The following is a 24,627-nucleotide window of genomic DNA, read 5'->3' as shown; positions in this document are numbered from 1 at the left end:
AGACAGAGTAGGCTGTTACTTCCTGCCCAGCCTTCTTTTTGTGTGTGTGCATTGGGGAGGGGGGCGTATTTGCGTGTGTGCATGTATTTTGGATTTCCTTTTTTCTCTTCCCCCCCCAAATAGCGACTCAAGAACAGCAGAGGCGGTGAGAGAGGCAGGTAGCTATACACATCTCTGTAGATCTATATTTTGCATTTCTCAGGAGCTGATGAGCGATTTGCAAGGCTGGAGGTGTTGGGGGCTGGGTTCGGGCCCCCGGAGAATTTATTATTAATATTGTTATTTAGGAGGAAGATCTGCAGCCTCCCTAGTTTCCAGAGCCCCTTGTAGACCTTTTGATTTTTTTGAACGAACAGCCTGGATTGAATTCCCCTGGTTGCCCTCCCATCAGATCTGACGTTTGCATTTTGAAAATCTTGCCCTGAAACGCTGTGCTGGGTTTCGGGTCAATTTGATTTATCGTCGATTGTTTTCCACGTGTATTTAAAAATGTTCTGATTGGCGTTTTAGAACCCTTTATTTAAAGAAATGAATGGAAGTTTGAAAAACCAGCTATAAATTCTTTGCAAGATGCAACCTGGGGCTTTTTAAAGGCGATGCAGAGGGAGCATGATCCAGGTTTATAACGTTCACACATTACATTAAAGCAGTGTACAATCTGTGCACTTGTGTACACCAATGGCAGATACTGTCCACATGTATGTGCAACCAGGGTAGTTAAAGTGTCCAAATCGACACGTGTGATCTCTTACATGCAAACACTAACACGTGTAGAGGCAACATGTACCTGCCTTTAGTGTAATGTGTGAGCAAGCCTAAAATGATGCAGGAGGCGGAGGAAGGGTGGAGGTACGAGGATAGCTCAGTGAGGAAAGCTCAGTCGTACTGTTTTGGGGAACAGGGGGTGGGCAGGTTTGGGGGGTGCTCCCTGGTCCTGAATGGGGTAACTGTGCCCCTGAAGGACTAGGTGTGCAGCCTGGGAATCAATTTGGACGCACAGCTGTCCATGGAGGCGCAGGTCAATTCTGTGTCCAGGGCATCTGTCTATCAGCTCCATCTGGTACGCAGGCTGAGACCCTACCTGCTCGCGGACTGTCTCGCCGGAGTGGTGCATGCTCTAGTTATCTCTCACTTGGACTACTGCAATGCGCTCTACGTGGGGCTACCTTTGAAGGTGATCTGGAAACTACAACTAATCCAGAATGTGGCAGCTAGACTGATGACCGGGAGTGGCCACTGAGACCATATAACGCCGGTCCTGAAAGACCTACATTGGCTCCCAGCACGTTTCCGAGCAAAATTCAAAGTGTTGGTGCTGACCTTTAATGCCCTAAATCATCAGCGTGTTTTTACATGAGTAGAATGTGTCCTTTTATTTAAAATGCGTCTCTGGGTTATTTGTGGGGCCTGCCTGGTGTTTTTACATGAGTAGAATGTGTGCTTTTATTTAAAATGCATCTCTGGGTTATTTGTGGGGCCTGCCTGGTGTTTTTACATGAGTAGAAAGTGTGCTTTTATTTAAAATGCATCTCTGGGTTATTTGTGGGGCATAGGAATTTGTTCATTTCCCCCCCCCCTCCAAAATATAGTCCAGCCCCCAGGTCTGAGGGACAGTGGACCGGCCCCCTGCTGAAAACGTTTGCTGACCCCTGCCCTAACCAGCATCAGCCCAGTATTCCTGAAGGAGCATCTCCACCCCCATTGTTCAACCCGGCCACTGAGGTCCAGCTCCGAGGGCCTTCTGGTGGTTCCCTCCTTGCGAGAAGTGAGGTTACAGGGAACCAGGCAGAGGGCCTTCTCAGTAGTGGCACCCGCCCTGTGGAACGCCCTCCCATCAGATGTCAAGGAAATAAACAACTACCTTACTTTTAGAAGACATCTGAAGGCAGCCCTGTTTAGGGAAGTTTTAATGTTTGATGTTTTATCGTGGTTTTAATATTCTATTGGGAGCTGCCCAGAGTGGCTGGGGAAACCCAGCCAGATGAGTGGGGTATAAATAAATTATTATTATTATTATTATTATTATTATTATTATTATTACAGGAAACCTAATCTCAAGGTCATGGGTTCGAGTCCCATATTGAGCAAAAGATTCCTGCATTGCAGGGGGTTGGACTAGATGACCCTCGGGGGTTCTTTCCAACTCTGCAATTCTAAGGGGTTTTTCCCCCCTCTTACAATTATCATCCTCATGGTTTCTAGGCACAAGTGGAGGTATGGAAGAGTCCTTGGAGGAAACAAGGAGGACCTGAATGCAATGACACAGCTCTTCCTGCCTGAAATTCCCAGGAGCCATTATTCAGAAGCAATTCCTCCCTCTCGGAGTGGAGGCTCAACGTTGCCATTGGGACTAGTAGGCATACCTAATCTTCCTTTGTGAAGCTGTCATAGAATCATCAACAACAGCGATTTATTATTTATACCCTGCCACTCTGGGTGGCTCCCAACAGAATATTAAAAACACAAACATAAAAAATCTCAAAGTCTTTCCTTTTCGTACTGAATTTCTCACCATTCAGCTTCATCGGTTGACCCCGTTGGGTTCTGGTGTTCTCCAAGAGAGGGGAGAAACCTCCACACATCATAATTTTATACATGTAAGGCCTAACATGCATAGGATGTGCTGTAGGATTGTCACTAACGCATTTTAGGAAATCTGAACGTTTCGGAAAGCAAAGCTTGGATTCAAAGCTCCCTACTTTCTCAGATTTCGGAATGTTTCCTTCGCCGTCACGGCCCTGTTCTTGATTTGTTGGCAGGACAAAAGGGCCGTTGAGCATGATGGAGCCGCCCTCTCACAGCTTCCTGCTCCAGTCCGCGGGGATGCAGTGCCGGGTGAAGCAGGAGCCTGACGAAGGTTGGGGGTCGCCCGAGTTCTTGACGGTTGTGCAGATCTCTGACGGGAGGCTCAGAAATCCGGATGCGCCGTGGGACGAGGCAGAGGCTCCCATTGAGGGCGGGGTCGCTTCTAGCCAGCGGGCTGGGAAAAAGCAACGGGTAGTGTGCGTTCCAGGCCTCAAAGGAGATTCGGAGCAGATGTATGCTACCGGTAAGTGCCCAGTTCAAGGTCTTACAGAATCATAGGACTGTAGAGTCGGAAGGGACCCCCAGGGGTCATCTAGTCCAGCCCCTGCCCTCGCACTGCTGTTTATCTACAAAGCAGATCACTGTGATCTGTGGGGCAGCTTCCCCTTCAACACCCAAAGATCTCAGAAACCTTTTCCACCGTGATGCAGGGATTTTAGCATGGATGCCCCTGTTCTGTGGAGCAGCCTTATTGTCAAGATATGATGGGTGCCCACTCTCTGCCCGTTCCGGAAACTTCCGTTTTGACAGGTTTTCGGATAAACGAGTGTCTGCCGTACGTGTGTACTTATTGGGACTAGAATAACAGCTAACAAATACAGTCGTACCTTGGAAGTTGAACAGAAGCTCCTGCGGCCCATCGGAAGCTGCGGAAGCCCCGCCGGATGTTCGGCTTCCAAAAATAGTTTGCAAACTGGAACAGTCACTTCCAGGGTTGTGGTGTCCAGGAGCCAAAACGTTCGAGAACTAAGCTGTTAAAAAACCAAGGTACGACTTGTAAATACTTCTCTCTTTGTTGGACTAGATGTTGTTGACAGAGCCTCTCTGCAAGCCTACGAGAGCCGCGATGGAGAACGGGCGCCAGTGAAGGAAGAGGCCTTTTGCGAGTTGGATTCCCTGGAGGCAGAGGCCTATCGCCAGTGTTTCCGGGCCTTCCTCTACCAGGAGGCCGAGGGGCCGAGGGAGGCGTGCCGGCAACTCTGGGAACTTTGCCGGCACTGGCTGAAGCCGGAGAGGAACTCCAAGGGGCAGATCCTGGAGCTGCTGATCCTGGAGCAGTTCCTGGCCATCCTGCCTCTGGAGATTCAGAGCTGGGTCAGGGAAGGCACACCAGAGACCTGCTCCCAGGCGGTGGCGCTGGCCGAGGATTTCCTCCTGAGGCGGGAAGAGGCGGAGGAGAGACAAGGAAAAGAGGTGAGGGGGTAGGGGGTAGGGAGACACCGGTGATACCTTAGTGTGGTGGTTGTTGTAGTTGTTTAGTCATGTCCGACTCTTTGTGACCCCATGGACCATAGCACGCCAGGCACTCCTGTCTTCCACTGCCTCCCACAGTTTTTTGGTCAAACTCATGTTGGTAGCTTCGAGAACACTGTCCAACCATCTCGTCCTCTGTCATCCCCTTCTCCTTGTGCCCTCAATCTTTCCCAACATCAGGGTCTTTTCCAGGGAGGCTTCTCTTCTCATGAGGTGGCCAAAGTATTGGAGCCTCAGCTTCACGATCTGTCCTTCCAGTGAGCACTCAGGGCTGATTTCCTTCAGAATGGATAGGTTTGATCTTCTTGCAGTCCATGGGACTCTCAAGAGTCTCCTCCAGCACCATAATTCAAAAGCATCAATTCTTCGGCGATCAGCCTTCTTTATGGTCCAGCTCTCACTTCCATACATCACTACTGGGAAAACCATAGCTTTAACTATACGGACCTTTGTCGGCAAGGTGATGTCTCTGCTTTTTAAGATGCTGTCTAGGTTTGTCATTGCTTTTCTCCCAAGAAGCAGGCGTCTTTTAATTTTGTGACTGCTGTCACCACCTGCAGTGATCATGGAACCCAAGAAAGTAAAATCTCTCACTGCCTCCATTTCCTCCCCTTCTATTTGCCAGGAGGTGGTGGGACCAGTGGCCATGATCTTAGTGTTTTTTGATGTTGAGCTCTAATTTGTGTGCAGAAGGTCCCAGGTTCAATCCCAAGCCTTCAAGTAATGTCCCCTGCCTGAAACAGTGGAGAGTTGCTGCCAGTCAGTGTAGACAATACTGTGTTAGATGTTCTTCCTTGGTATGACGCATCTTCGCATGTTCCTAGTCCTTTGCAGGGGAGCCCACAGCTCAGCAGTAGAGCACCTGTTTTGCATGGACACAGTTTCTATTCGGTCCCCAACATTTTCAGGTAAGGCTAGGAGAGAGTCCATGTGGAAACCCTGGAGAGCTGCTGCCAGTCAGTGCAGGCAGTACTGAACTAGATGGACCAATGCCCTGCTTTGGATTCTGACTTAAATCCGGCTGCTTTCAGGTGCTGCTTCATCAGGTGTCTGCCAGTCTCCCGGAATCAGATGGTGCTCCGTTGGGTATTGAAGCAAAACAGCTTTTCAGGGAACCTAAGCAGGAGGAGGAGGACAATGACGAAGGCACCGAAACTGGGGGTGAGGATTCCTTTGTGTTGTTCCTCTTCTGGCATAGCCTGAGCAGTGGGGTGGCTCTGGATATGCCCTTGTGCCACTCTTTTCAAACACTGTTGAGCATGGGAAGAAATGATTCTGCTAGTAGAAATGGGCTGTGCATAGCACGGATTGGTTGGCACCTGTGACATCTCAAACCCATTCCCCACCCCCACCCTGTTCCTAGAGCAGTTTTGCAATCTGGGCCTGGTTTTGCCAAGTGGGCCTGGTCTGGAAACTCTAGCTAACGCAGATTGTGGTGGCTAGACTACTGCTGAGGGGGGAGGGAGAAGCAGATGGCCAAGAAATAGGTGATACCACTGTTAAAACATCTGCACCCGTTGCTCACCAGCTGTTGAGCCAGGTTGAAGATCCTTGTATTACTTTACAAATCCCTGAATAACTCAGGATAACTTAGTGACCACCTGAATCTTTAAGACCAAGCTCGACTGTGAAATTGGGGGGGGGGGGCATCAACAAGAAGCCAAACCTTCGGTGGCATTTGCTCAGCTTTTCTGAATCCAACAGAAATTCTGCAGGCATCTTCATTAACTGCTAAATGTTTCTTGACATTTTTTTTTAAAAAAAATGTTGCTAGACTAATGCAGACAGTTAAGAAGAAGAATCATTTCCATAACAGTGGCTTTACAGCAGGCACCCCCAAACTTTGGCCCTCCAGATGTTTTGGACTACAATTACCATCTTCCCCAACCACTGGTCCTGTTAGCTAGGGATCATGGGAGTTGTAGGCCAAAACATCTGGAGGGCCGCAGTTTGGGAATGCCTGCTTTACAGTTTAAACTTGGCTTTTATTGTGTTTATATTTGCCACAATCTCCTTTGTTGTTTCTAATGGCATGTCTCCCCAAAAATGCCCTGTTATTGCGTGGCCTCTTTTTGGTGGGCCAAAGAGAAGGGCCTCTTATGAAGACGGCCAGGTCTGGGCTGGTTCCTATGGGGAGAGGCAGTCTTGAGGAACTGCAGCGCTGAGCCGTATAGGGCCAAAAGAGGTGCAGAATTTGTCAACCTGAAAAATGTGTGTGGTTTTTTTCCCTTTTTGTTTAAAATAAATAACAATGGCAAGTGGCTAGTCCATAAGGAAGTATGGGTTTCATTTGTGCTCGATGCAGGATTTTGTCATTTGTTTTGTACTTGCTAAGTATTTTGGGTCATGCCCTAGCATTACTAAGTTTGAGCATATTGCACTGACTGCACTGGCTACCAGTTAGTTTCTGGGCCCAATTCAAAGTGCTGGTTTTGACCTATAAAGCCTTAAATGGCTCAGGACCGCAATACCTCTTTCCATATGAACCTACCCAGACCCTGAGATCACCTTCTGAGGCCCTCCTTCGTGTGCCTCCTCCTCAAGAGGTCCGAAGGGTAGCAACGTGAGAACAGGGACTTCTCTGCAGTGGCTCCCCATCTGTGGAATGCTCTCCCAAGGGAAGTTCACCTGGCACTTTCATTATACACCTTTAGGTGCCAGGCAAAAACGTTCCTTTTTAACCAGGCCTTTGGTTGATCTGTTTGACATCCTATATATACCCTTTTAAAATGTGGCTCTTTTTGGGGGGGGGCAGCATTATTGGGTTGTTGTTTTTATTCTGTTCTTATATGTTTTGATCTTTTCTGTGAACTGCAATGAGACCTCCGGGTATAGGACTGTATATAAACCCAATAAAGTAGTAATAATAATAATAATAATAATAATAATAATAATAATAATAATAATAATAGGTTTGACTGTTTTACGTGTTTCAGCAGGTTTCAGTTGGGCTCATGACGATAAGGAAGAGGAGAAGGAGGAGAAGCCATGTCTGGGGGCCCCTGAGCAAATGGAACCACAGTGTTTGTCCAGAGAAAGACTCTCCTGGTGCGAGGAGAATGGAGCCATTTCTGCACATCAGCCCAACTCAGAACACCCTGGAAAACGACCAGGCAGCTCCCTTCCTCCTTGGGGAGGTGACGAGGATCTTGGTGGAAGTGAAGAGGAGGGGATCCTCCAGCCCAAAGAAGAAAGTTCCTGTGTTCTGGGCGAGAAGACCCTTGGTCATATTTGCCACCAGAGGATCCACGCAGGAGGGAAACCACACAGTTGCACGATGTGCTCGGAAACCTTTGTGCTGAGATCTGGGCTGGTTGCCCACGACAGGACAACGCACGCAGGAGAGAAGTCATATGCCTGCCTGCACTGCGGGGAAAGCTTTGACACGAGCTCCCATTTCGCCTGGCACTTGCGGAGCCATGCCGGGGAGAAGCCGTACGAGTGTTTCAAGTGCGGGAAGAGCTTCCGCAACAACCATTCCTTCACCAGCCACCTGCGGAGCCACGTCGGGGGCGAGCCCTTCGAGTGCTTGCGCTGCGGGAAAAGCTTCGGTGCCCGCTCGGATCTGATCCGGCACGACAGGTCGCACGCGGGCAAGAAGCCCTACCAGTGCTTGGATTGCGAGAGGAGCTTCGGCCAGAGCTCGCAGCTCACCGCCCACCGGCGGGCCCACGCGGGAGAGAAACCTTACACGTGCCGCGAGTGCGGGAAGATCTTCAGCCGGAGCTCGCACCTCCACGGGCACCAGAGGATGCACTGCAGCGAGAAGGCGCACAAGTGCCTGGACTGCGGGAAAACCTTCAGCGGGAGGTCGCACCTCAACCGGCACCAGAGGATCCACACGGGGGAGAAGCTCTTCAAGTGCTTGGTGTGCGGGAAGAGCTTCTGCATGAACTCGGACCTGGTCGCGCACGAGAGGATCCACACGGGGCACAAGCCATACAAGTGCGCCGACTGCGGGAAGAGCTTCAGCCAGAAGCAGCACCTCACCAGCCACCAGAGGACCCACACGGGCGAGAAGCCCTACGTCTGCCTCCACTGTGGCAAGGGATTCAGCGTCAGCTCCAACCTCAACACGCACGAGAGGACGCACACCGGCGTGCGGCCCTTCAAGTGCTCCGACTGCGGGAAGAGCTTCAGCCAGAAGTCGCACCTCATCGGCCACCAGAGGATCCACACAGGGGAGAAGCCCTACCTGTGCGTCGACTGCGGCAAGAGCTTCAGCTCCAGCTCGAACCTGATGGCGCACGCGAGAACCCACAGCGGGGAGAAAGCATAGGGTCCTTGGGGAGGGCTGCGGGAAAGACATTGGCGCCTCGGTTTTTGAACGCCTCCATTGACAAACATTTCGGTTTTCGAACGCCGTCAACCCGGAAGTAAATGCTTGGGTTTTTGAACACGCTTCGGGAGTCGAACATGCCATGCAGCTTCCGCTAAGTGCAAGATCCTGAGGCCTAGCTGTCGGCTATCGAGTTTTCGGTTTTCAAACTTTTCAGAACTCGAACTGTCTTGCCGAATGGATTACGTTTGAAAACCGAGGCACCACAGTAAATCCGACAGGCAAGGGGTCTTGGTCAAGTAAACGCCCTGCTTTCAGCAGCACTCATTCCACCGGCTGCCGTTCAGAGACAGCCTCTAGACATGTCCTCCATGAATTTGTCTCACCCCATTTTAAAGCCGTCCAAATTTGGCCTCCTATGGGAGCAGATGTCATAGCTAAACTCTGTGCTGTGTGACCAAGCACCTCTTTTTGTCTCTCCTGAATCTCCCGACGTTCACCTTCATTAGGATAGAGGAAGCTGTCGCATCCCGAGTCAGACCATTGGTTTACTTAGCTCAAGACTGTCTACACTGACTGGCAGCAGCTCTCTGAGAGTTTCAGGTGGGGGTTCTCCTCCTGCCTTCTCGGAAGATGCTAGGGATTTTGAACCTGTGACTTTCTGCCTCTGGTTTATATTTACTCGCAAGAATTGGAATCTGCATTCCGCCAAATAGAATTCCCTTTTCCTTGTACCACCACCCTGATATTCCCAATGGTCGATATTGTAGGATTTGGGGATCTTAGGGGTGGGTTGGAGGGGGGAAACTAAAGATATAAAGGACTGTGTATGGCATGTTGGTACTCAGCTGTTGGTGACTTGTAAGGCAATAAAAACTAAGACAGAAGAGGGCGAAGGTTGATCTCTGATGCCCCCAGATACAGGGTTAGATCTTACCGGCGAGGAAATTTCAGTTGAGCGTTATGAGAAACCTAGATTCCACACAGGCTGCTTTTTTATCACAGGGGCATTCCGCAACCTGACACATTCAACGTGCGTTCTGCAGCCTGCCAATAATAGTGCAATTGGTAGGGATTTATACCTGACTGTCCACACATCATCCTTTATCAGTTTGTTCTGCAGCGCTTCCCTGACCTTCCCACATTATTGCATCTACATTTTAAGAACATAAGAAGTGGATCACGCCAGGGACCCGTCTAGTCCAGATTCCCCAGTGGGAAGTCAATCAATCAATCAATCAATCAACAAACAAACCCCGCCCATCTGCCTGGGTTTCCCCAGCCACTCTGGGTGGCTCCCAGAATAATATTATTCTATGATTCTATTATTATCAATAAAGAAGTGATAAAACATAGAATCATAGAGTTGGAAGAGACCACAAGGGCCATCCAGTCCAACCGCCTGTCGAGCAGGAAACACCATCAAAGCATTCTTGACATATGCCTGTCAAGCCTCTACTTAAAGACCTCCAAAGAAGGAGACTCCACCACACTCCTTGGCAGCAAGTTCCAATGTCGAACAGCTCTTAACTGTCAGGAAGTTCTTCCTAATGTTTAGGTGGAATCTTCTTTCTTGTATTTTGAATCCATTGCTCCGTGTCCACTTCTCTGGAGCAGAAAACAACCTTTCTCCCTCCTCTATATGACATCCTTTTATATATTTGAACATGGTTATCATATCACCCCTTAACCTTCTCTTCTCCAGGCTAAACATACCCAGCTCCCTAAGCCGTTCCTCATAAGGCCTTTGACCATTTTGGTTGCCCTCTTCTGGACACGTTCCAGCTTGTCAGTATCCTTCTTGAACTGTGGTGCCCAGAACTGGACACAGTACTCCAGGTGAGGTCTGACCAGAGCAGAATACAGTGGTAGTATTACTTTCCTTGATCTAGATGCTATACTCCTATTGATGCAGCCCAGAATTGCATTGGCTTTTTTAGCTGCTGCATCACATGCTGACTCATGTCAAGTTTGTGGTCTACCAAGACTCCTAGATCCTTTTCACATGTACTGCTCCCAAGCCAGGTGTCTCCCATCCTGTATTTGTGCCTTTCAATTTTTTTTTTGCCCAAGTGTAGTACTTTACATTTCTCCCTGTTAAAATTCATTTTGCTTGCTTTGGCCCAGTTGTCTAATCTGCTAAGGTCATTTTGAAGTGTAATCCTGTCCTCTGGGGTATTAGCCACCCCTCCCAATTTGGTGTCATCTGCAAACTTGCTCAGGATGCCCTCAAGCCCATCATCCAAGTCATTGATAAAGATGTTGAATAAGACTGGGCCCAAGACAGAACCCTGTGGCTCCCCACTAGTCACTACTCTCCAGGATGAGGAGGAGCCATTGGTGAGCACCCTTTGGGTTCGGTCAGTCAGCCAGTTACAAATCCACTGAATGGCAGCAAACATCAAACATTAAACACCTCCCTAAAAAGGTCTGCCTTCAGATGTCTTCTAAAAGTCAGGTGTTTGTTTATTATTAAGCGGGACCTGAGTGCACCAGCACTTTCCAGCAACTGATATTCAGAAGTGTGTGCTGCCTCTTAACTGTGGAGGCAGAGCATAGCCTTTGTGGCCTGTAGCCATGATTTCGTTTAGCCCCCTTTTAAACCCAGCCAAGTTGGTGGCCACCAATGTCCCTTGTGGCCCACTACCCATTTCACTGTCTCTGTTCTTGCCATCTCTCCAAGCGGAGACTGGACACTGGGGCATAAATTTCCCCAGCGTGTTATTTTTCCACAGAAAATTCCTCCGCTTCTTTCCCTGCTCTCCTCTGCTCAGTATGCGAGGAGTTGCAGGTGCTGGCATTGTCCAACCAAATGGCCATGGGCTGGCTATGGGGCCGGGTGCATCACTGAGGAGGCACGTGGAAGGCTGTGGGCCTGAGGCCTACTGTTGGAGAAGCACTGATCCAAAGGTCAGAGGGTTGAGCCAGGACCTGGGAGGCCAAGGTTCAAACCCCTATTCAGCCATGAGGCTCACTGGGAGTCCTTGGGCCAGTCGCTCTCTCTCAGCCTAGCCTACCTCACAGGGTTGTTGGGAGGAAAATATATAGAGGAACAGTGGGACATAAATTTAATCCTTCAATGAAGGCCCCTCGGAGTTCATTTTACACTCCCAAGTGGTTCTTCATAGTAACGGTGGCATATAATGTCAGGTCAATAGGGCCAGAAGTTCCCAATCCCTGCTGTAAATAAACCAGTGCCCAAATGTGCATGTGGACAGACCAGCTCTTCCCATCCTTGAAGCCACTTTTTCTACTATGTGGCTTCAGGCCAAGAAATTTGGCTCGGCCCAATCTGGTTGCCAAGGAACGTCAATGAAGTTCTGAGTTCTGAAGGGGAAAAAAAGCCACGGACTTCCCCACCAGAAACAGCAGCCAGCTGGTTCACTTTTTGCGTCCTTTCTTTTTTAACTTGATGCCAGGGCTCGAGGTTTATTAAAAAAGAAAGAAAATACTTAATTTTTTAAAAATAGGGTTTTTGTTTTGGCAATGGCAGAACAAACGGCTGTTACGACCAAACCTTCGGTTTGTTGACAACGCTCTCTTTTTAACCCTAATGGGAAAGCATGGGGGGGTGGGGGGTGGAAGAGAAAACAACTCCCAAGAGGTTAACCAAATGAAAGAATGAAACACAGCAAGCAGACAACCGCAAGCTCTTGTAGGGGATTGCAAATGGTGAGAGTCAAGGGCTGTAGTTCTGAGGCCTTCTCCTGGTACGGGCCCTGGGTGCCAACGGCCGCCTGGGAACGCCCAGGCGGGAGGAAGAAGGGCCTGCAGGCCGGTGGCTGGATTGGCCTGTCCGTGGTGGCCATGCTTGCCGTGAGGGGGCAGTGGACACGGCCGCCGGAGTGGAGGACTGCCGCCGCCGTATGAGCCGCTCCAGAAGTTCTGTCTGCCGTTGCATGATGGCAATGATCTGCTCAGTGCCCACCCTGTCCTTCTCGCGGTCCTCCAAGTCCGCTTTGGTGTAGTCGTCGAGGGCGGAAAGGATCCTGTCGGTAGCCACCTGCATCCGCAGGTCCGCTGCCATCGCAAGCTCTACAGCCAAAACGTTCCTGGTCTTCTTGTGCCGGTTCCGGATGTTGGCGAGGCGTTCGGCAGCCGAGAGGCCCGTCGGCCCCGGCAAGGGGCTGTGGCAAGGGGTCGGGTGCACGTCTGGGAGCAATTTGGGAAGCGGGGAGGGGGAGAAACACAAAAGCAGAGTGAGGGCATTGAAAGGCTGCAAGGAATTCTGGGAAGGGGACAGCCAAGCTGATGAGCATCGCTTGAAGGAGCTGGGATGGGGAGCCTGTGGCCCTCCCAGATGTTGCTCCAACTCACATCACCCTCAGAAGCCGGGGATGATGGGAGTTGTAGTCCAGCAACATCTGGAAGGCCACAGCTTCCCTGACCCTGCTAATATTAAACCCATTATCTGGATCTTTAATGTAGTCAACATGCCAACTTCCTGGAAAAGACCAGAAGACCTCTAAGGTCCCACCCAACTCCCTGAGGTTCTGCAGAATTAATTCAGCACTCTGGATCCATTGATTAAACATCACCATTCAGCATACGAAATTTCTTCCCCATTCCCTCTTACCTGCTGTGGAGCCAGTGGTGGCTGGGCTGCCAGGGAGACTGGGCGGGGCAGATGGCAAGGGGTTGAGCAAATGATCGGCTTCTAAAAAACAAAGGGAAGGGCATTAAATATAATTTTGCATCGTAATATACCGCCTCTTTCCACCCGAACCAACTCAGACCTTGCGTTCACCATCAGAGGCTCTGGGTGTTCCCCCATCACTGAGGGACATGTGGAACGTGTTGACATGGGAACAGCCTTTTCAGTGGTGGCTCCTCGTTTGTGAAATGCTCTCCCTACGGAAGCTGACCTAGCACCACTGCCGTCTGTTTTTAGTCCCCCATCAGATATGTCAGCGGCCTTTGTTCTGCTCATCCTTTAAGCGGCGTGGGTAGGACTTATTCCTTTTAAGCATTTTGTCAGATGACAATCTCAGCTCTTGTTTATTGCCATTTTTATGTCTGATTATAGTGCTTTCGTTGTTTTTTCATGTAGCCTTAGCAAAGGCCACTGACAGCAGTAAATCACACCAAACAAGTTGGAATTAAAAACAGGAGTGTCAGGCCTAATGAGCACAGCAACTCATCTTCGGCAGGTGTTGCCCCATGAAGCAGTTGCTGAGTCCCTGCCTCCTCTCCTCTCCAGGGTTTTCCCCAAGCAATCTGAGACTATGCCTGTGTGAAGCTTACTTTTCCCTCTGCCCTTTTCATGCCTCTCCTGGTTCTGGGAATCAGAGGGGAGTTTCTTGCAGCAGGAGGGGGAGACACATGTGCCTCTTCCCCAGCCTGACCCATCTCTGCCTCTTGGCCTTCCTCCTCTCCTGCTTCAGCTTCTGCCTGATTCTGGACTTCTCTCTGCTACAGACTCTCCCCCCGCTCACTAAGCCCTGTTACCTCTTTGGCTTCCAACACTTCCTCCTCCCAGTCTTCTCCCTCTGACCCCTCATTGTCATCCCACCACCACTCCGTGGGATCTGAGCCTTCTTCCCCTGTGGGTTCCCCAGCTGCTTCCTCCTACCATTCCTCTGCGTCCAGCCAGTCCATGACAGCTGCTAAATTTAGGTGGCTTAAAACAGCGGCAAGCAACCGCTGGGAGGGAGAGATAATTCCCCGAGACAAGCAGCTGCAGAATGGCTGGATTTAAATTTTATGCATTTATGCCAAATGCAGGATTTAGATGACGGCAATGCTGGGCTAACCAGGTCATGCATGGAGCGCTGGGCCAAACAGCAGGAGGAAGAGCTAGAGGATTTGCTGAGCTTATCGACATGAAAATGGTGCGTACTCTCAAATTAGCTCAAAGCTGGGTTTACCACAGAAGGAGGAAAGTACAAGCTGGGAAACTGGCTCATAAGCTAAAACTAAAACAGAAGGCCAGAACGAAACCACAAAGAAGACTCCAGAGATAAGGGTATAAGAAGAGTCAACGGTCCACCCAGTCCAGCATCCTTCTCTTAACATGGCTGACAAGATGGGGAGTCCAAAAGAAGTACCTGTTTGCCGCCGTGCTCTCTCCCCTCCTGCGGTTTCTGGCAACTGGTATTTGGAGACGCACTGCCTCCGTCAGTGGTGGCAGAACACAACATTCAGGGGTAGCAACCAGCCTTATTCTCCTTCGTGAGTTTGTCTCTTAAAGCCATCCAAGATGGCGGCCATTGCTGCCTCTCGTGGGAGCAAATTCCATAGTTTAACTGTAAAGTGGAATGGCAGCCAGCTCTACCTCTCTTTCAAATCAGAACCAGTGAAGGTCCTTTGTGAGTGTCTGGAGGCAGCTGGAGGATGGATGGCGGCTAACAGATTTGAGGTTGAATCCCGACAAGATGGGTACTGTTTTGGGGGAATGGAGGATGGGTAGGTGTGGGGGACTCCCTGGTTCTGAATGGGGTAACTGTGCCCCTGAAGGACCAGGTGTGCAGCCTGGGAGTCATTTTGGACTCACAGCTGTCCATGGAGGCACAGGTCAATTCTGTGTCCAGGGCAGCTGTCTACCAGCTCCATCTGGTACGCAGGCTGAGACCCTACCTGCCTGCAGACTGTCTCGCCAGAGTGGTGCATGCTCTAGTCATCTCCCGCTTGGACTACTGCAATGCGCTCTATGTGGGGCTACCTTTGAAGGTGATCCGGAAACTACAACTAATCCAGAATGTGGCAGCTAGACTGGTGACTGGAAGCAGCCGCTTGAAAGATCTACATTGGCTCCCAGTACGTTTCCGAGCACAATTCAAAGTGTTGGTGCTGACCTTTAAAGTCCTAAACGGCCTCGGCCCAGTATACCTGAAGGAGCGTCTCCACCCCCATTGTTCAGCCCAGACACTGAGGTCCAGCGCCGAGGGCCTTCTGGCGGTTCCCTCACTGCAAGAAGTGAGGTTACATGGAACCAGGCAGAGGGCCTTCTCGGTAGCGGCACCCACCCTGTGGAACGCCCTCCCATCAGATGTCAAGGAAATAAAAAGCTATCTGACTTTTAGAAGACATCTGAAGGCAGTCCTGTTTAGGGAAGTTTTTAATGTTTGATGTTTTCTTGTGTTTTTAATATTCTGTTGTGAGCCGCCCAGAGTGGCTGGGGAAACGCAGCCAGATGGGCAGGGTATAAATAATATATTGTTTTCGTTATTATTTAAAGAAGGACTTTCTTCTGTCTCTCCTCAGCATCCCAAGCATTCTGCTTCACTGGATGTCTCCCACTGGGTTCCAGCGAAAAACATCTCTCTTTCCACACTTTCTCCACACACTTCTATTGTGTCACCACATTGCGCACCCAATTATTCCTCTTTGTGCAGAGGGAGGGAGGGAGGGAGGAGGGGACAGAAGGGAAGTGAAACCTGACCTCTCGTCTTTATAAATAACCCCCCAAAATGGGGGCACTTACCTGGGGCCGGCCGGGGGGTGCTTATTGGCTCCTCAAAGTTCTCCTCTGTTTTGCACACCATGTCGGTGGAGTCCACTGAATCGACGAGTTCAATGGAGAACTGGGCAGAGGGGTCGAAGAAGTCCTGGGGCTCGAGGTAGTCCTCAGACTCGTGGGGGCCCCCATCCTCCAGGCCGCACGGGGGACCATCATCTCCCCCCGACTCCTCCTGGTGTCCGTAACTCTGGGCCTGCCCCATGGGTTGGGGCGCTCTGGAATCCAGGATCTGCTCCAGCTGGTCGTAAAAGGGGCAGGTGAGGCGCCCTGTCCCAGAGTAGTTGTTCTCTTTCACCTTCTTGTAGTCCCGGCGCATCGTCTTGGTCTTGGTGCGGCACTCCTGGGCGGTCCGCTCGTGGCCCCTCTTGGCCATCTCGTTGGCAATGACCTGGAAGGTGTCCATGTTCCGGTGGCTGCTCTGAAGGACCTGCTGGATCCTCTGCTCCCCCCAGATATCCAGGAGGTCAATCACCTCAGCGTACGACCAGTTGGTGCCACGGCGGCTCATCTTTGGGAAATGGTGCGTCGGCGCGGCAGAGCCAACTGTTGCCAACAGGGAAGTGGGAGAGGGTGAACCGCTGCTTTTTTTTTTAGTTCAACTAAGGCAGAGGGAGGTCCAACTTTCCAAACTAAGTGGGCCGCAGGAGTACTTTGACATGGAACTATGTTGTTGCTCACGGTGGCAGGGAGCCGAGGCCAAAATTTGAGCCCCCCACCGCAGCCCTTGTGCCCTTCACAAAGCCGGATAAACTGAGAAAGTGCTAGCTAGGTTTTGGGAAGGGGACAAGAGGACTCGAGGACCCTGTCAGAGCCCTCACGCCTCCTTCCCAAGCCAAGTGCTTCGCTTACCTGGCTTTGGCAAGGCAGCTTGAGGGCTTCAAAGGTTGCCAAGGGCCGCCAAATGAGGCCTCAAGGGCCACATGTTGGATTGCCTTGATCTGAGGCAATGTTGTGGAGGCTCAAGCCCAGAGTCCAAAAGTGGCCCTGCAGACATATTGACCTGGCCCTCAGGAACCTCCCCAAGCCACGCCCCCTCTTCCCAGACCACACCCCCCTCAGTGGTCTTGCCCTGGCCCTCTTAGGAGTCATTCTGCATGGATCAAATGTGGCCTCGGAGTGAGATCACTCCTTTTTGCTTGACCAGATGGAGAGAACGGTGTGTGTAGAGAAAGGGACATCTTTTTTAGGGGGTGTTCCTTGCTGGAATGTAAGTCTACGTTACAAAGGTTAAGAGTTACAACTGTTTCTTCGCCCACTTTTGTCTCTGCCCCCACCCCATCATGTGGCCCTCGGAGGGCAGCTAATGAGGGAACGCGGCCCTTAGACCAACAACGGCTCCCCGCGCCTGGTGTGTAGAGAAGACCCCTGGTCTGATCTAGTACAAGGCAGCGCTCTGTTTTCTTCAGCACGTGCACTGCAAATACAAAGCTGCACACAGTTTTCCACCTGCCCCCTGCAAACATGCAAAAACTGCTCCCTCGCCTGCCGGTGGTCCTGTTTCCCTGCCCTGCAGATAGATGTGGCACCGCTCCCCTCCAAGCTGCAATCAGGCAAAGCAGTAATGGTGATGACCCACAGAGGTTTTCAGGATGCAAAATTCAGCGACAGAATACACACAGAATGAGCCCTTACCGAGTGAGCTGGCTTCCCTCTCCAGCCTCTGCTTGGCCTCTCTGCGGAGATACCGCCGTCTGTCCAGCAAGGTGTGGTCGGCCTCCAGGGAATGGGCATCCATCTCATCAAAAAGGACCGGCACCTGGGAAACAAAGGCTGTTGGTTCACACATGCTACGTGTTCATTTATTTACTGCAGTGGGTGAGGAACCCCAGGCCTGAGGGCCACATGTGGAGGGGCGCCTCTCCATCAGTGGAACATTGGTCCCCAGGGCAGATCTACTCCACAATACACATCAACCCTCCTCCCTGTTATTCTTTAATTTGTTTTTTGAAATATTTATACTGTATTCCACATTTTTCACTACAGTCATACCTTGGATCCCGAATGCCTTGGTAACTCAGACATTTTGGCTCCCAAATGCCACAAACCCAGAAGTGAGTGTTCCGGTTTGCAAACATTCTTTGGAACCTAAACATCCGACGGGGCTTCCGATTGGCTGCAAGAGCTTCCTGCAGCCAATCAGAAGCTGCACTTAGGTTTCCAAATGTTTTGGAAGTCAAATGGGCTTCCAGAACAGATCCCGTTCGACTTCCAAGTTACCACTGTATATTAAATTTAAGAAATTCAATAAACGCATCAGTAAAAACATCTATGAATGCTGGTATAATGCTGGACATTGCAAAGGCCTATGGATAAATCTCTGAAACGACAATGGGATATCAGGTCCGCCCAAAGCATGATGGAGAACAGCAACAACTGGGAAAAGAGAGACATAATATCTTGCAAGGACAGGAAGAAACACCACGGACAGAATAATTGCCATATGCAGGAGGAACAAGGATATAGTTTGAATGCCTCATTGTAATTCTATAAATAATTTAATGTGTCAACACGAATAGAAGTTATTAATATTGCAGTTGTTGTATAAGGGGTTATTATTTTGACCGGAATGTAATTGAAATTAATAAGATTTTGCAACGCAGAAATGAAGAAAATCATCCAATCATCAATTCTAGCACATGGGGGGGTTGGGCACCTAAATTATACAATTTGGTATTTGAATGATTGGTATTAGTACCGTCGTACCTTGGAAGTCGAACGGAATCCGTTCCGGAAATCCGTTCAACTTCCAAAATGTTCAGAAACCAAAGTACAGCTTCTGATTGGCTGCAGGAAGGTCCTGCAGAAAATCGGAAGCCGTGGAAGCCCCGTCGGACGTTCGGCTTCCAAAAATAGTTCGCAAACTGAAACCGTCACTTCCGGGTTTGTGGCGTTTGGGAATCAAAACATTCGAGAACTAAGCTGTTTGAAAACCAAGGTACGACTGTAATTGTATTATAATTTGGTATTGCTATAATGAGGCTATTATTGAACTGGAAACTAATAAAAATTATTATTTTAAAAAATGACATTGCAAAGGCTTGTCTCAATGACACAGGCAACGTCTAATTGCAGGAATGATTCCTGTTGTGCATCTACGAGCAGGGAGTTCCACAGGCCACAGCCTGTCATACTACCGGTACATAGTAAAGGGCAACCAAACCTCAGGGGTGATGAGGAATCACAATAAGTCTCCCAGTTGGGCCTTAAGGAGCTCGGTGCTCCTTAAGGCATTTCTGGTCCAAATCGCTCAGAGCTCTGTAAATAAGCAGAAGCAGCCGACCTGCTCACAGGTGGACAACCACTTTGGTTCGATCACCGGCTCCCTGCTTTTTACCTGCTGCTCCCGTCTCCTTGCTCCTCGCTGCCTCAGGATGAGCTCCTCCGGCTGCTGAGGGGGCCCCCATCCAGAATGAGGCGACTGGATGAGTCTCACGTGCTTCTGGCCGTGGGCTTCCCAGCACTGAGGCACCTCTTCGTCCAGCTCCTGCTTGACCTGCTCCGGCCCTGGCCATCCCAAAATGTCCCTCAGCCTCCCAGCCCGGATGACGCAAGGCCCTTTCGCCGGTCCGTCTTCCTCTTCCTCATCCTCCTCTTCCATTTTTATATGCAGCACTTGGTCTCCTGCCATCTGGAGGTTGGCCACCGCTGCCCGCTCAGCAGCCATTTTGTCCTTTCCAGCCTTGTGTCAACGTCGGCCTGCACTGGTTGCCTACAGACCTCCTTCTTTTGCTGCGAGCATTGGGCAAACAGCACCAGTTCCTCAAACTGATCTCCCAGGGTCCTTTTTTTTTCTTCGATCGTGCTACAAATTATTTAGGGTATTTAGACATACAGATGTCAGCATCACACACAAGGTTTTGCTCCTGCAAGGAAGATATACAGAAAACAGAAGGCTGGAGAGAGAGAGAGAGAGAGAGAGAGAGAGAGAGAGAGAGAGAGAGAGAGAGAGAGAGAAACCCAATAAATTAACCCGCTAAACTGATATTCCATGTCAGGAGTGGGAAATTTTTTTCATTTCAAGGGCCTTACCGTATATGCAAATTTTACCTTTGTTCAGTAGGCCAGTTTTTGCTCAAAGCTCTATAACCACATGATGGAATGATGGAAACAGTATAATATTATTTTTAGCAGGGCAGCTGACGAAGGAGAAATGTGAAAAAAAAGTCGATCACAGTAATGTGTGCATTATTTTCGTGATTAACCAAATCCTAAAAGGGAGCCAGTGATGCTTTTAAAACTAAACACACAAAAACACAACACACTTTCTTGTGGCTAGGACAAATTAACGACACCCGGTTCAGTGTCCTGTCCTGTTTCCTGGATTTTGTAATATCTTAACCAGTCCGTGAAATGCAGGAAGTTTATTCTTTTGCACTGTCTTCCTGTAAGAAATGCAGCCAAGGCTCTTCAGTGGGGTTGGTGGATAAATTTGATTCAGTCTGCATTTAAAGACGATCTTATGCGATTGGCATTTTCTGGGGGGAAAACAACATGCAAAACGAAACAGCCATCCTTTGAAATTTGCGCTTGTCCAATTTTTGCACTGCAGTCCTCCAGCCACGTAATGTGAACAAAAATGGATAAAGTGTGCGTTGAAATGTATATATTAACGTAAACAAAACAGAATTGTATTAGGAGAAACTGCATAAAAAACTGTGCATATTATGAGTAACTAGCAGTAAAATGAGAATTGATTTTCACAAGGACTTGAAAATATAAATTGCAAGCTGATGTGGAAATTTGGAGAACAGAACTAAACATTAGAAAGCAAGATACTGAAAGAAATTGAAATTAATTTCTATTCATCCCTACTCTTATGTATGTGCCATTAATAGCCTGGATAGCTCAGTTGGGTAGAACGTGGTGCTGATAACACCAAGGTTACAGGTTCGATACCCGTATGGGACAGCTGCATATTCCTGCATTGCAGGGGGTTGGACTAGATGACCCTCAGGGTCCCTTCCAACTCTACGATTCTATGAAAAATATTAACACGCTGCATCCAAGCAACTCAAATAGATATAGACTCCAAAGCACCTGGCATTCATAACACTTAATGCATCTGATGAAGGGGACTGTAGTAGCAGACAAAAACTTACAATAAATGTACAGTATTCAGTCATTAAGGTTTCATCTGTCTGTCTGTCTGTCTGTCTGTCTGTCTGTCTGTCTTTTGTTGCAGACTGGCATACCTACCACAATTGGAATCAATAAAACGAACACCACCATCACTTAGAACATTTCTAGATCCCAAACACACCCCGTCTCAAAATAAACACACAGCTTTTGTTTGGCATCATGGGCATAGCCAGAATTTATGTTGGGGTGGGGGGGCAGGACACCCCCCTGTCACCATTCTCTGCCTGTCTGGCTCTGACTAGCAGATTCGGAATGAAGTGTCTTGACCACGTTTTCTTCAAAATTTACTATCTTTCGACTACAAGTGCTCAGAAAAACCTGTCAAAATCTTTCCATGGGGTCACGAAGAGTCGGACACGACTAAACAACTAAACAACAACAACATTTTTATTTATTTACTTGATTTTTTGGGGGGGAAGACTGCTCTCCTGCCTACACCCATGTTTAGCATCCAAGTTAACTATAGTCCTGGCAATGAAAATACCTTATCTCCATAGAAAGAGAACAGGGCAGGAAAGGGCTGTGGGCTAGTGACTCTCAGGGCAGAAAACTGTCTGCTTAACTGAATAATATAATAATAATTTATTATTTATACCCCGCCCATTTGGCTGGGTTTCCCAAGCCACCTTGGGGGCGGCTTCCAACAAAATATTAAAATACATTGGTCTGTTAAACATTAAAAGCTTTCCTAAACAGGGCTGCCTTCAGATGTCTTCTAAAAGTCTGGCAGATGTTTTTCTCTTTGACATCTGATGGGAGGGCGTTCCACAGGGTGGGTGCCACTACCAGGAAGGCCCTCTGCCTGGTTCCCTGTAACTTGGCTTCTCGCAACGAGGGAACCGCCAGAAGGCCCACGGCGCTGGACCTCAGTGTCCGGGCAGAATGATGGGGGTGGAGACGCTCCTTCAGGTATACAGGTATACAGGTATAACTGAAGAGACAAACCAGGCTGACACTGAACTTGGGAGAACCCACGACTTAGAAGGAAGGCCTGGGAACAAGTATAGGGGTCTGGTTTTTGCTGGTGTTTTACTTTTGCAGGGGACGTTCCAGACCCTCCAACTGTCCCTATTTTCCAGGGACGATCCTGGATTTACAGAAGCTTTCTGATTTCATCCCGGAATATTCCGCTTTTCCTTAGGACGTCCCTCATTTCATCGCAGAAATGTTGGCGGGTATGGAGTGCTCACGCACACCCTTTGAAATGATACACCCAATAAAAGCCGGATTTGGCGCAGGATCCTTATACTGTACAGCATGTTCTTTTGCAGTTCACGATGAACCGCAACACAACTGCAGTTATATATATAAGTTACGGATTCGCTGACGTGGGGCTTTGTTTGAGCATTTTGCTCTGGCTTGGGTGGAAAGAGGGAGGGGATGTTACTGCTGGCTGACACCAGCTGTTCTTAAACTCGCTTGCGCCTACAAGCATTCATTAAATTCCTTCCTCTCTATTTTTGCAATTCCAGTGAATACAACTCTGCCCCGCTACCCCTCCATCGTAATAAATTGTAGCTGCATGCAACCCACTTGAGAGCTCACCTTTTTCGGGGATCTGCCCCTCCCCTTCTATGGGGAGCAAGGGGTCGGCTTCCTTCTGCTGCGCATGCAGCTACTGCCAGATTATCGATTATCTCTCCTGGTGCTGCTTGCAAGGATTCAAACAGGCCATTTCCTCCCCTGCCCCCACCAGGAAGCCGATTTCATGCTTCGCCAGCTGCACAAAACGGGGGGTTGCTATTTCTCAGGCTTTCTAGGCAACCGGAGGAGCTCGCTCGGTTTAACCCTACAGCGCCCCTCTGGCTTAAAAACGGTGCAGGGAAGAAGAGCTTTAGGAGAGGCCCCATCCGCACTACCCATTTGTAGCGCAATAACACCTTGATCACTCATGAGATGGGAGTTGTAACATCTGGAAGGCTGCAGCTTCCCCTCCCCTGCTATAATGCTAATATTAAACCCATTCTCTGAATGTGGATGTTTAATGTAGTCAACTGGCCAACTTCCTGGAAAAAGAGGGAGATCTCAGTAGGCTTGGGCGGAGACAAAAGTTTGGAGAGAAAAAAGAAAAATAATAATAACTGGTTGGATGAGGGAGAATCCTAAGGGGTGTGTATGTATGAAAATGGCTGTTGGTAGGGAAAGGCAATGGAGTATCCTGGAGGAAGGGCATGGCTGGCAAAAACCAGGCACAAAACAAGTAAGTGTACACACCATAGCCGTAGCCAGGGGGCAGGACAGGCAGCTGCTCCCCCACAAATAAAAAGTAAATAAATAAAAATACTTAACTAACTGACCAATTGTGTTGCAGATACCGTAACTTGGTTCTGCCCCCCTTAACATAAAGCCTGCCCCCCCCCAAATAAATCCTGGCTACGTCCATTGCATACACTGCAACACTGGATTGCAGGTCCTATCGGCACATATTTCTTATTCATCTTAAATGAAATGAGCAGTGAACAATTGTATTTATTTATTCCTTTATTCTCTATTCCACTTAATCATCGACGTCTCTAATAAAATTGCAAAAAGATGAATCTGACAAAGTGGAATGATAAAAATTCACCATCAAATCTAACGAGAAATGCCTGCTGAAGAAAGAAGTTCTGTGCCATGCGCCTGAAGTTCTGCAGAGAGTATGGCTTAGAATCATACAATGGTGGAGTCAGAAGGGGACCCGAAGGGTCATCTAGTCCAACCCCCTGCAATGCAGGAACCACAGCTAAAGAGTCCCTGGCAGATGGCCATTCCAAACTCTGCTTAAAAACCTCCAAGGAAAGAGAGTCCATCACCTTCAGCAAAAGCATCCCAAGAACTATAAGGGTGTTAAACGTTGCTCTCATTCCCCTCATGGAGCTGACAGTTCCACAGAGTGGTTTAACAATCCATGCCTTTCCCAGGGTTCTCTCTGCAAATTGTACCTCTGTGGGGAAAACACGGGTCGTCTCAGCAATTCTCAACACCCTTTAAAAAACTACAGTTCCAGAATAATTTGGGGGAAGCTGCTGCAAGTGGCATGTACGTCCAAGGGAGACAATGGAGTGTGCCTCTGGAGGTGAAGTCAAACCGCTGGAGAATCTGTCACTTTTGCATTTCTTAGTACAGAAAGTATTGATCTGATGTGTAGAGATCTTTCCTATTGTAATTAGTTCAAAATATCTGACGAAGTGTGCATGCACACGAAAGCTCATACCAAAATAAAAACTTAGTTGGTCTTTAAGGTGCTACTGAAGGAATTTTTTTATTTAGTTCAAAAGGGTTCTGGAAACTTCTCTGCATGAAAGAAACAAGCAGAAGATTATTCCTTCAGAGAAGCTGAGTACAGCTGGCTTAAATTGGTCCTGTTATCTCTTTCTGTCAAGGTCCTGCTGACTATAATAATAAGACCAGAAGGAGCCTGGGTTTCACATTTTCTATCTCTTTTCCTTCTGGTGTGGGGTTCTGTACATAGATACCGGTAGTGTTATAATAAGACTTAAAGTTACTGTAAGTTTCAGTTAAGTCTGCTGCAACTGGATTTCTTATGGACAGTGCCAATCCTTAATGTATTGGATTTGTGACCATGATGCTTATTTGCCTTCCATAGCAGTAAAGCTGTGCTTGAATGAAACACCATTGCCTCTGGACTATTTTTGGGGAATCTTGCAATGTGTTTAAGTTTTTACTCTGCTAACTATACAACCGAGTTCTG

General features: G+C 48.9%; 2 protein-coding genes across 11 annotated transcripts; one reads left to right on the top strand and one right to left on the bottom strand.

The window, feature by feature from the left end:
* Positions 1–9,225, top strand: LOC118081174 (uncharacterized). 5 transcript variants are annotated; one of them, XM_088663837.1, is made up of 5 exons: positions 1–158; positions 2,760–3,049; positions 3,611–3,999; positions 5,091–5,220; positions 6,999–9,225. In XM_088663837.1, exons 2-5 carry the CDS (start codon positions 2,779–2,781, stop codon positions 8,336–8,338), a joined length of 2,130 nt encoding a protein of 709 aa, XP_088519963.1. In that variant the 5' UTR covers positions 1–158; positions 2,760–2,778; the 3' UTR covers positions 8,339–9,225. The 5 variants fall into 5 exon arrangements, with proteins under 5 accessions (XP_088519963.1, XP_034963347.3, XP_088519961.1 ...); XM_035107456.3 differs by having other exon boundaries at positions 6,996–9,225; XM_088663835.1 differs by having other exon boundaries at positions 23–158; positions 2,203–3,049; positions 6,996–9,225.
* On the bottom strand, positions 8,410–22,720 carry LOC118081260 (uncharacterized). 6 transcript variants are annotated; one of them, XM_088664048.1, is made up of 7 exons: positions 22,482–22,699; positions 19,845–20,989; positions 19,132–19,690; positions 17,430–17,553; positions 15,762–16,340; positions 12,915–12,995; positions 8,410–12,490 (listed from the first exon to the last, which is right to left on the bottom strand). In XM_088664048.1, exons 3-7 carry the CDS (start codon positions 19,459–19,461, stop codon positions 12,018–12,020), a joined length of 1,587 nt encoding a protein of 528 aa, XP_088520174.1. In that variant the 5' UTR covers positions 19,462–19,690; positions 19,845–20,989; positions 22,482–22,699; the 3' UTR covers positions 8,410–12,017. The 6 variants fall into 6 exon arrangements, with proteins under 6 accessions (XP_088520174.1, XP_088520173.1, XP_088520172.1 ...); XM_088664047.1 differs by having other exon boundaries at positions 19,845–19,933; XM_088664046.1 differs by lacking the exon at positions 22,482–22,699 and adding an exon at positions 21,970–22,393 and having other exon boundaries at positions 19,845–19,933.
* Positions 22,721–24,627: the final 1,907 nt, after the last annotated feature.

This window comes from Zootoca vivipara, chromosome 2, assembly GCF_965207765.1.
Source record: "Zootoca vivipara chromosome 2, rZooViv2.hap1.1, whole genome shotgun sequence".
NCBI classification, from domain to species: Eukaryota; Metazoa; Chordata; class Lepidosauria; order Squamata; family Lacertidae; genus Zootoca; species Zootoca vivipara.
Note: the sequence above shows the minus strand (reverse complement) of the source record. Positions and strands in the feature narration are given on the sequence as shown.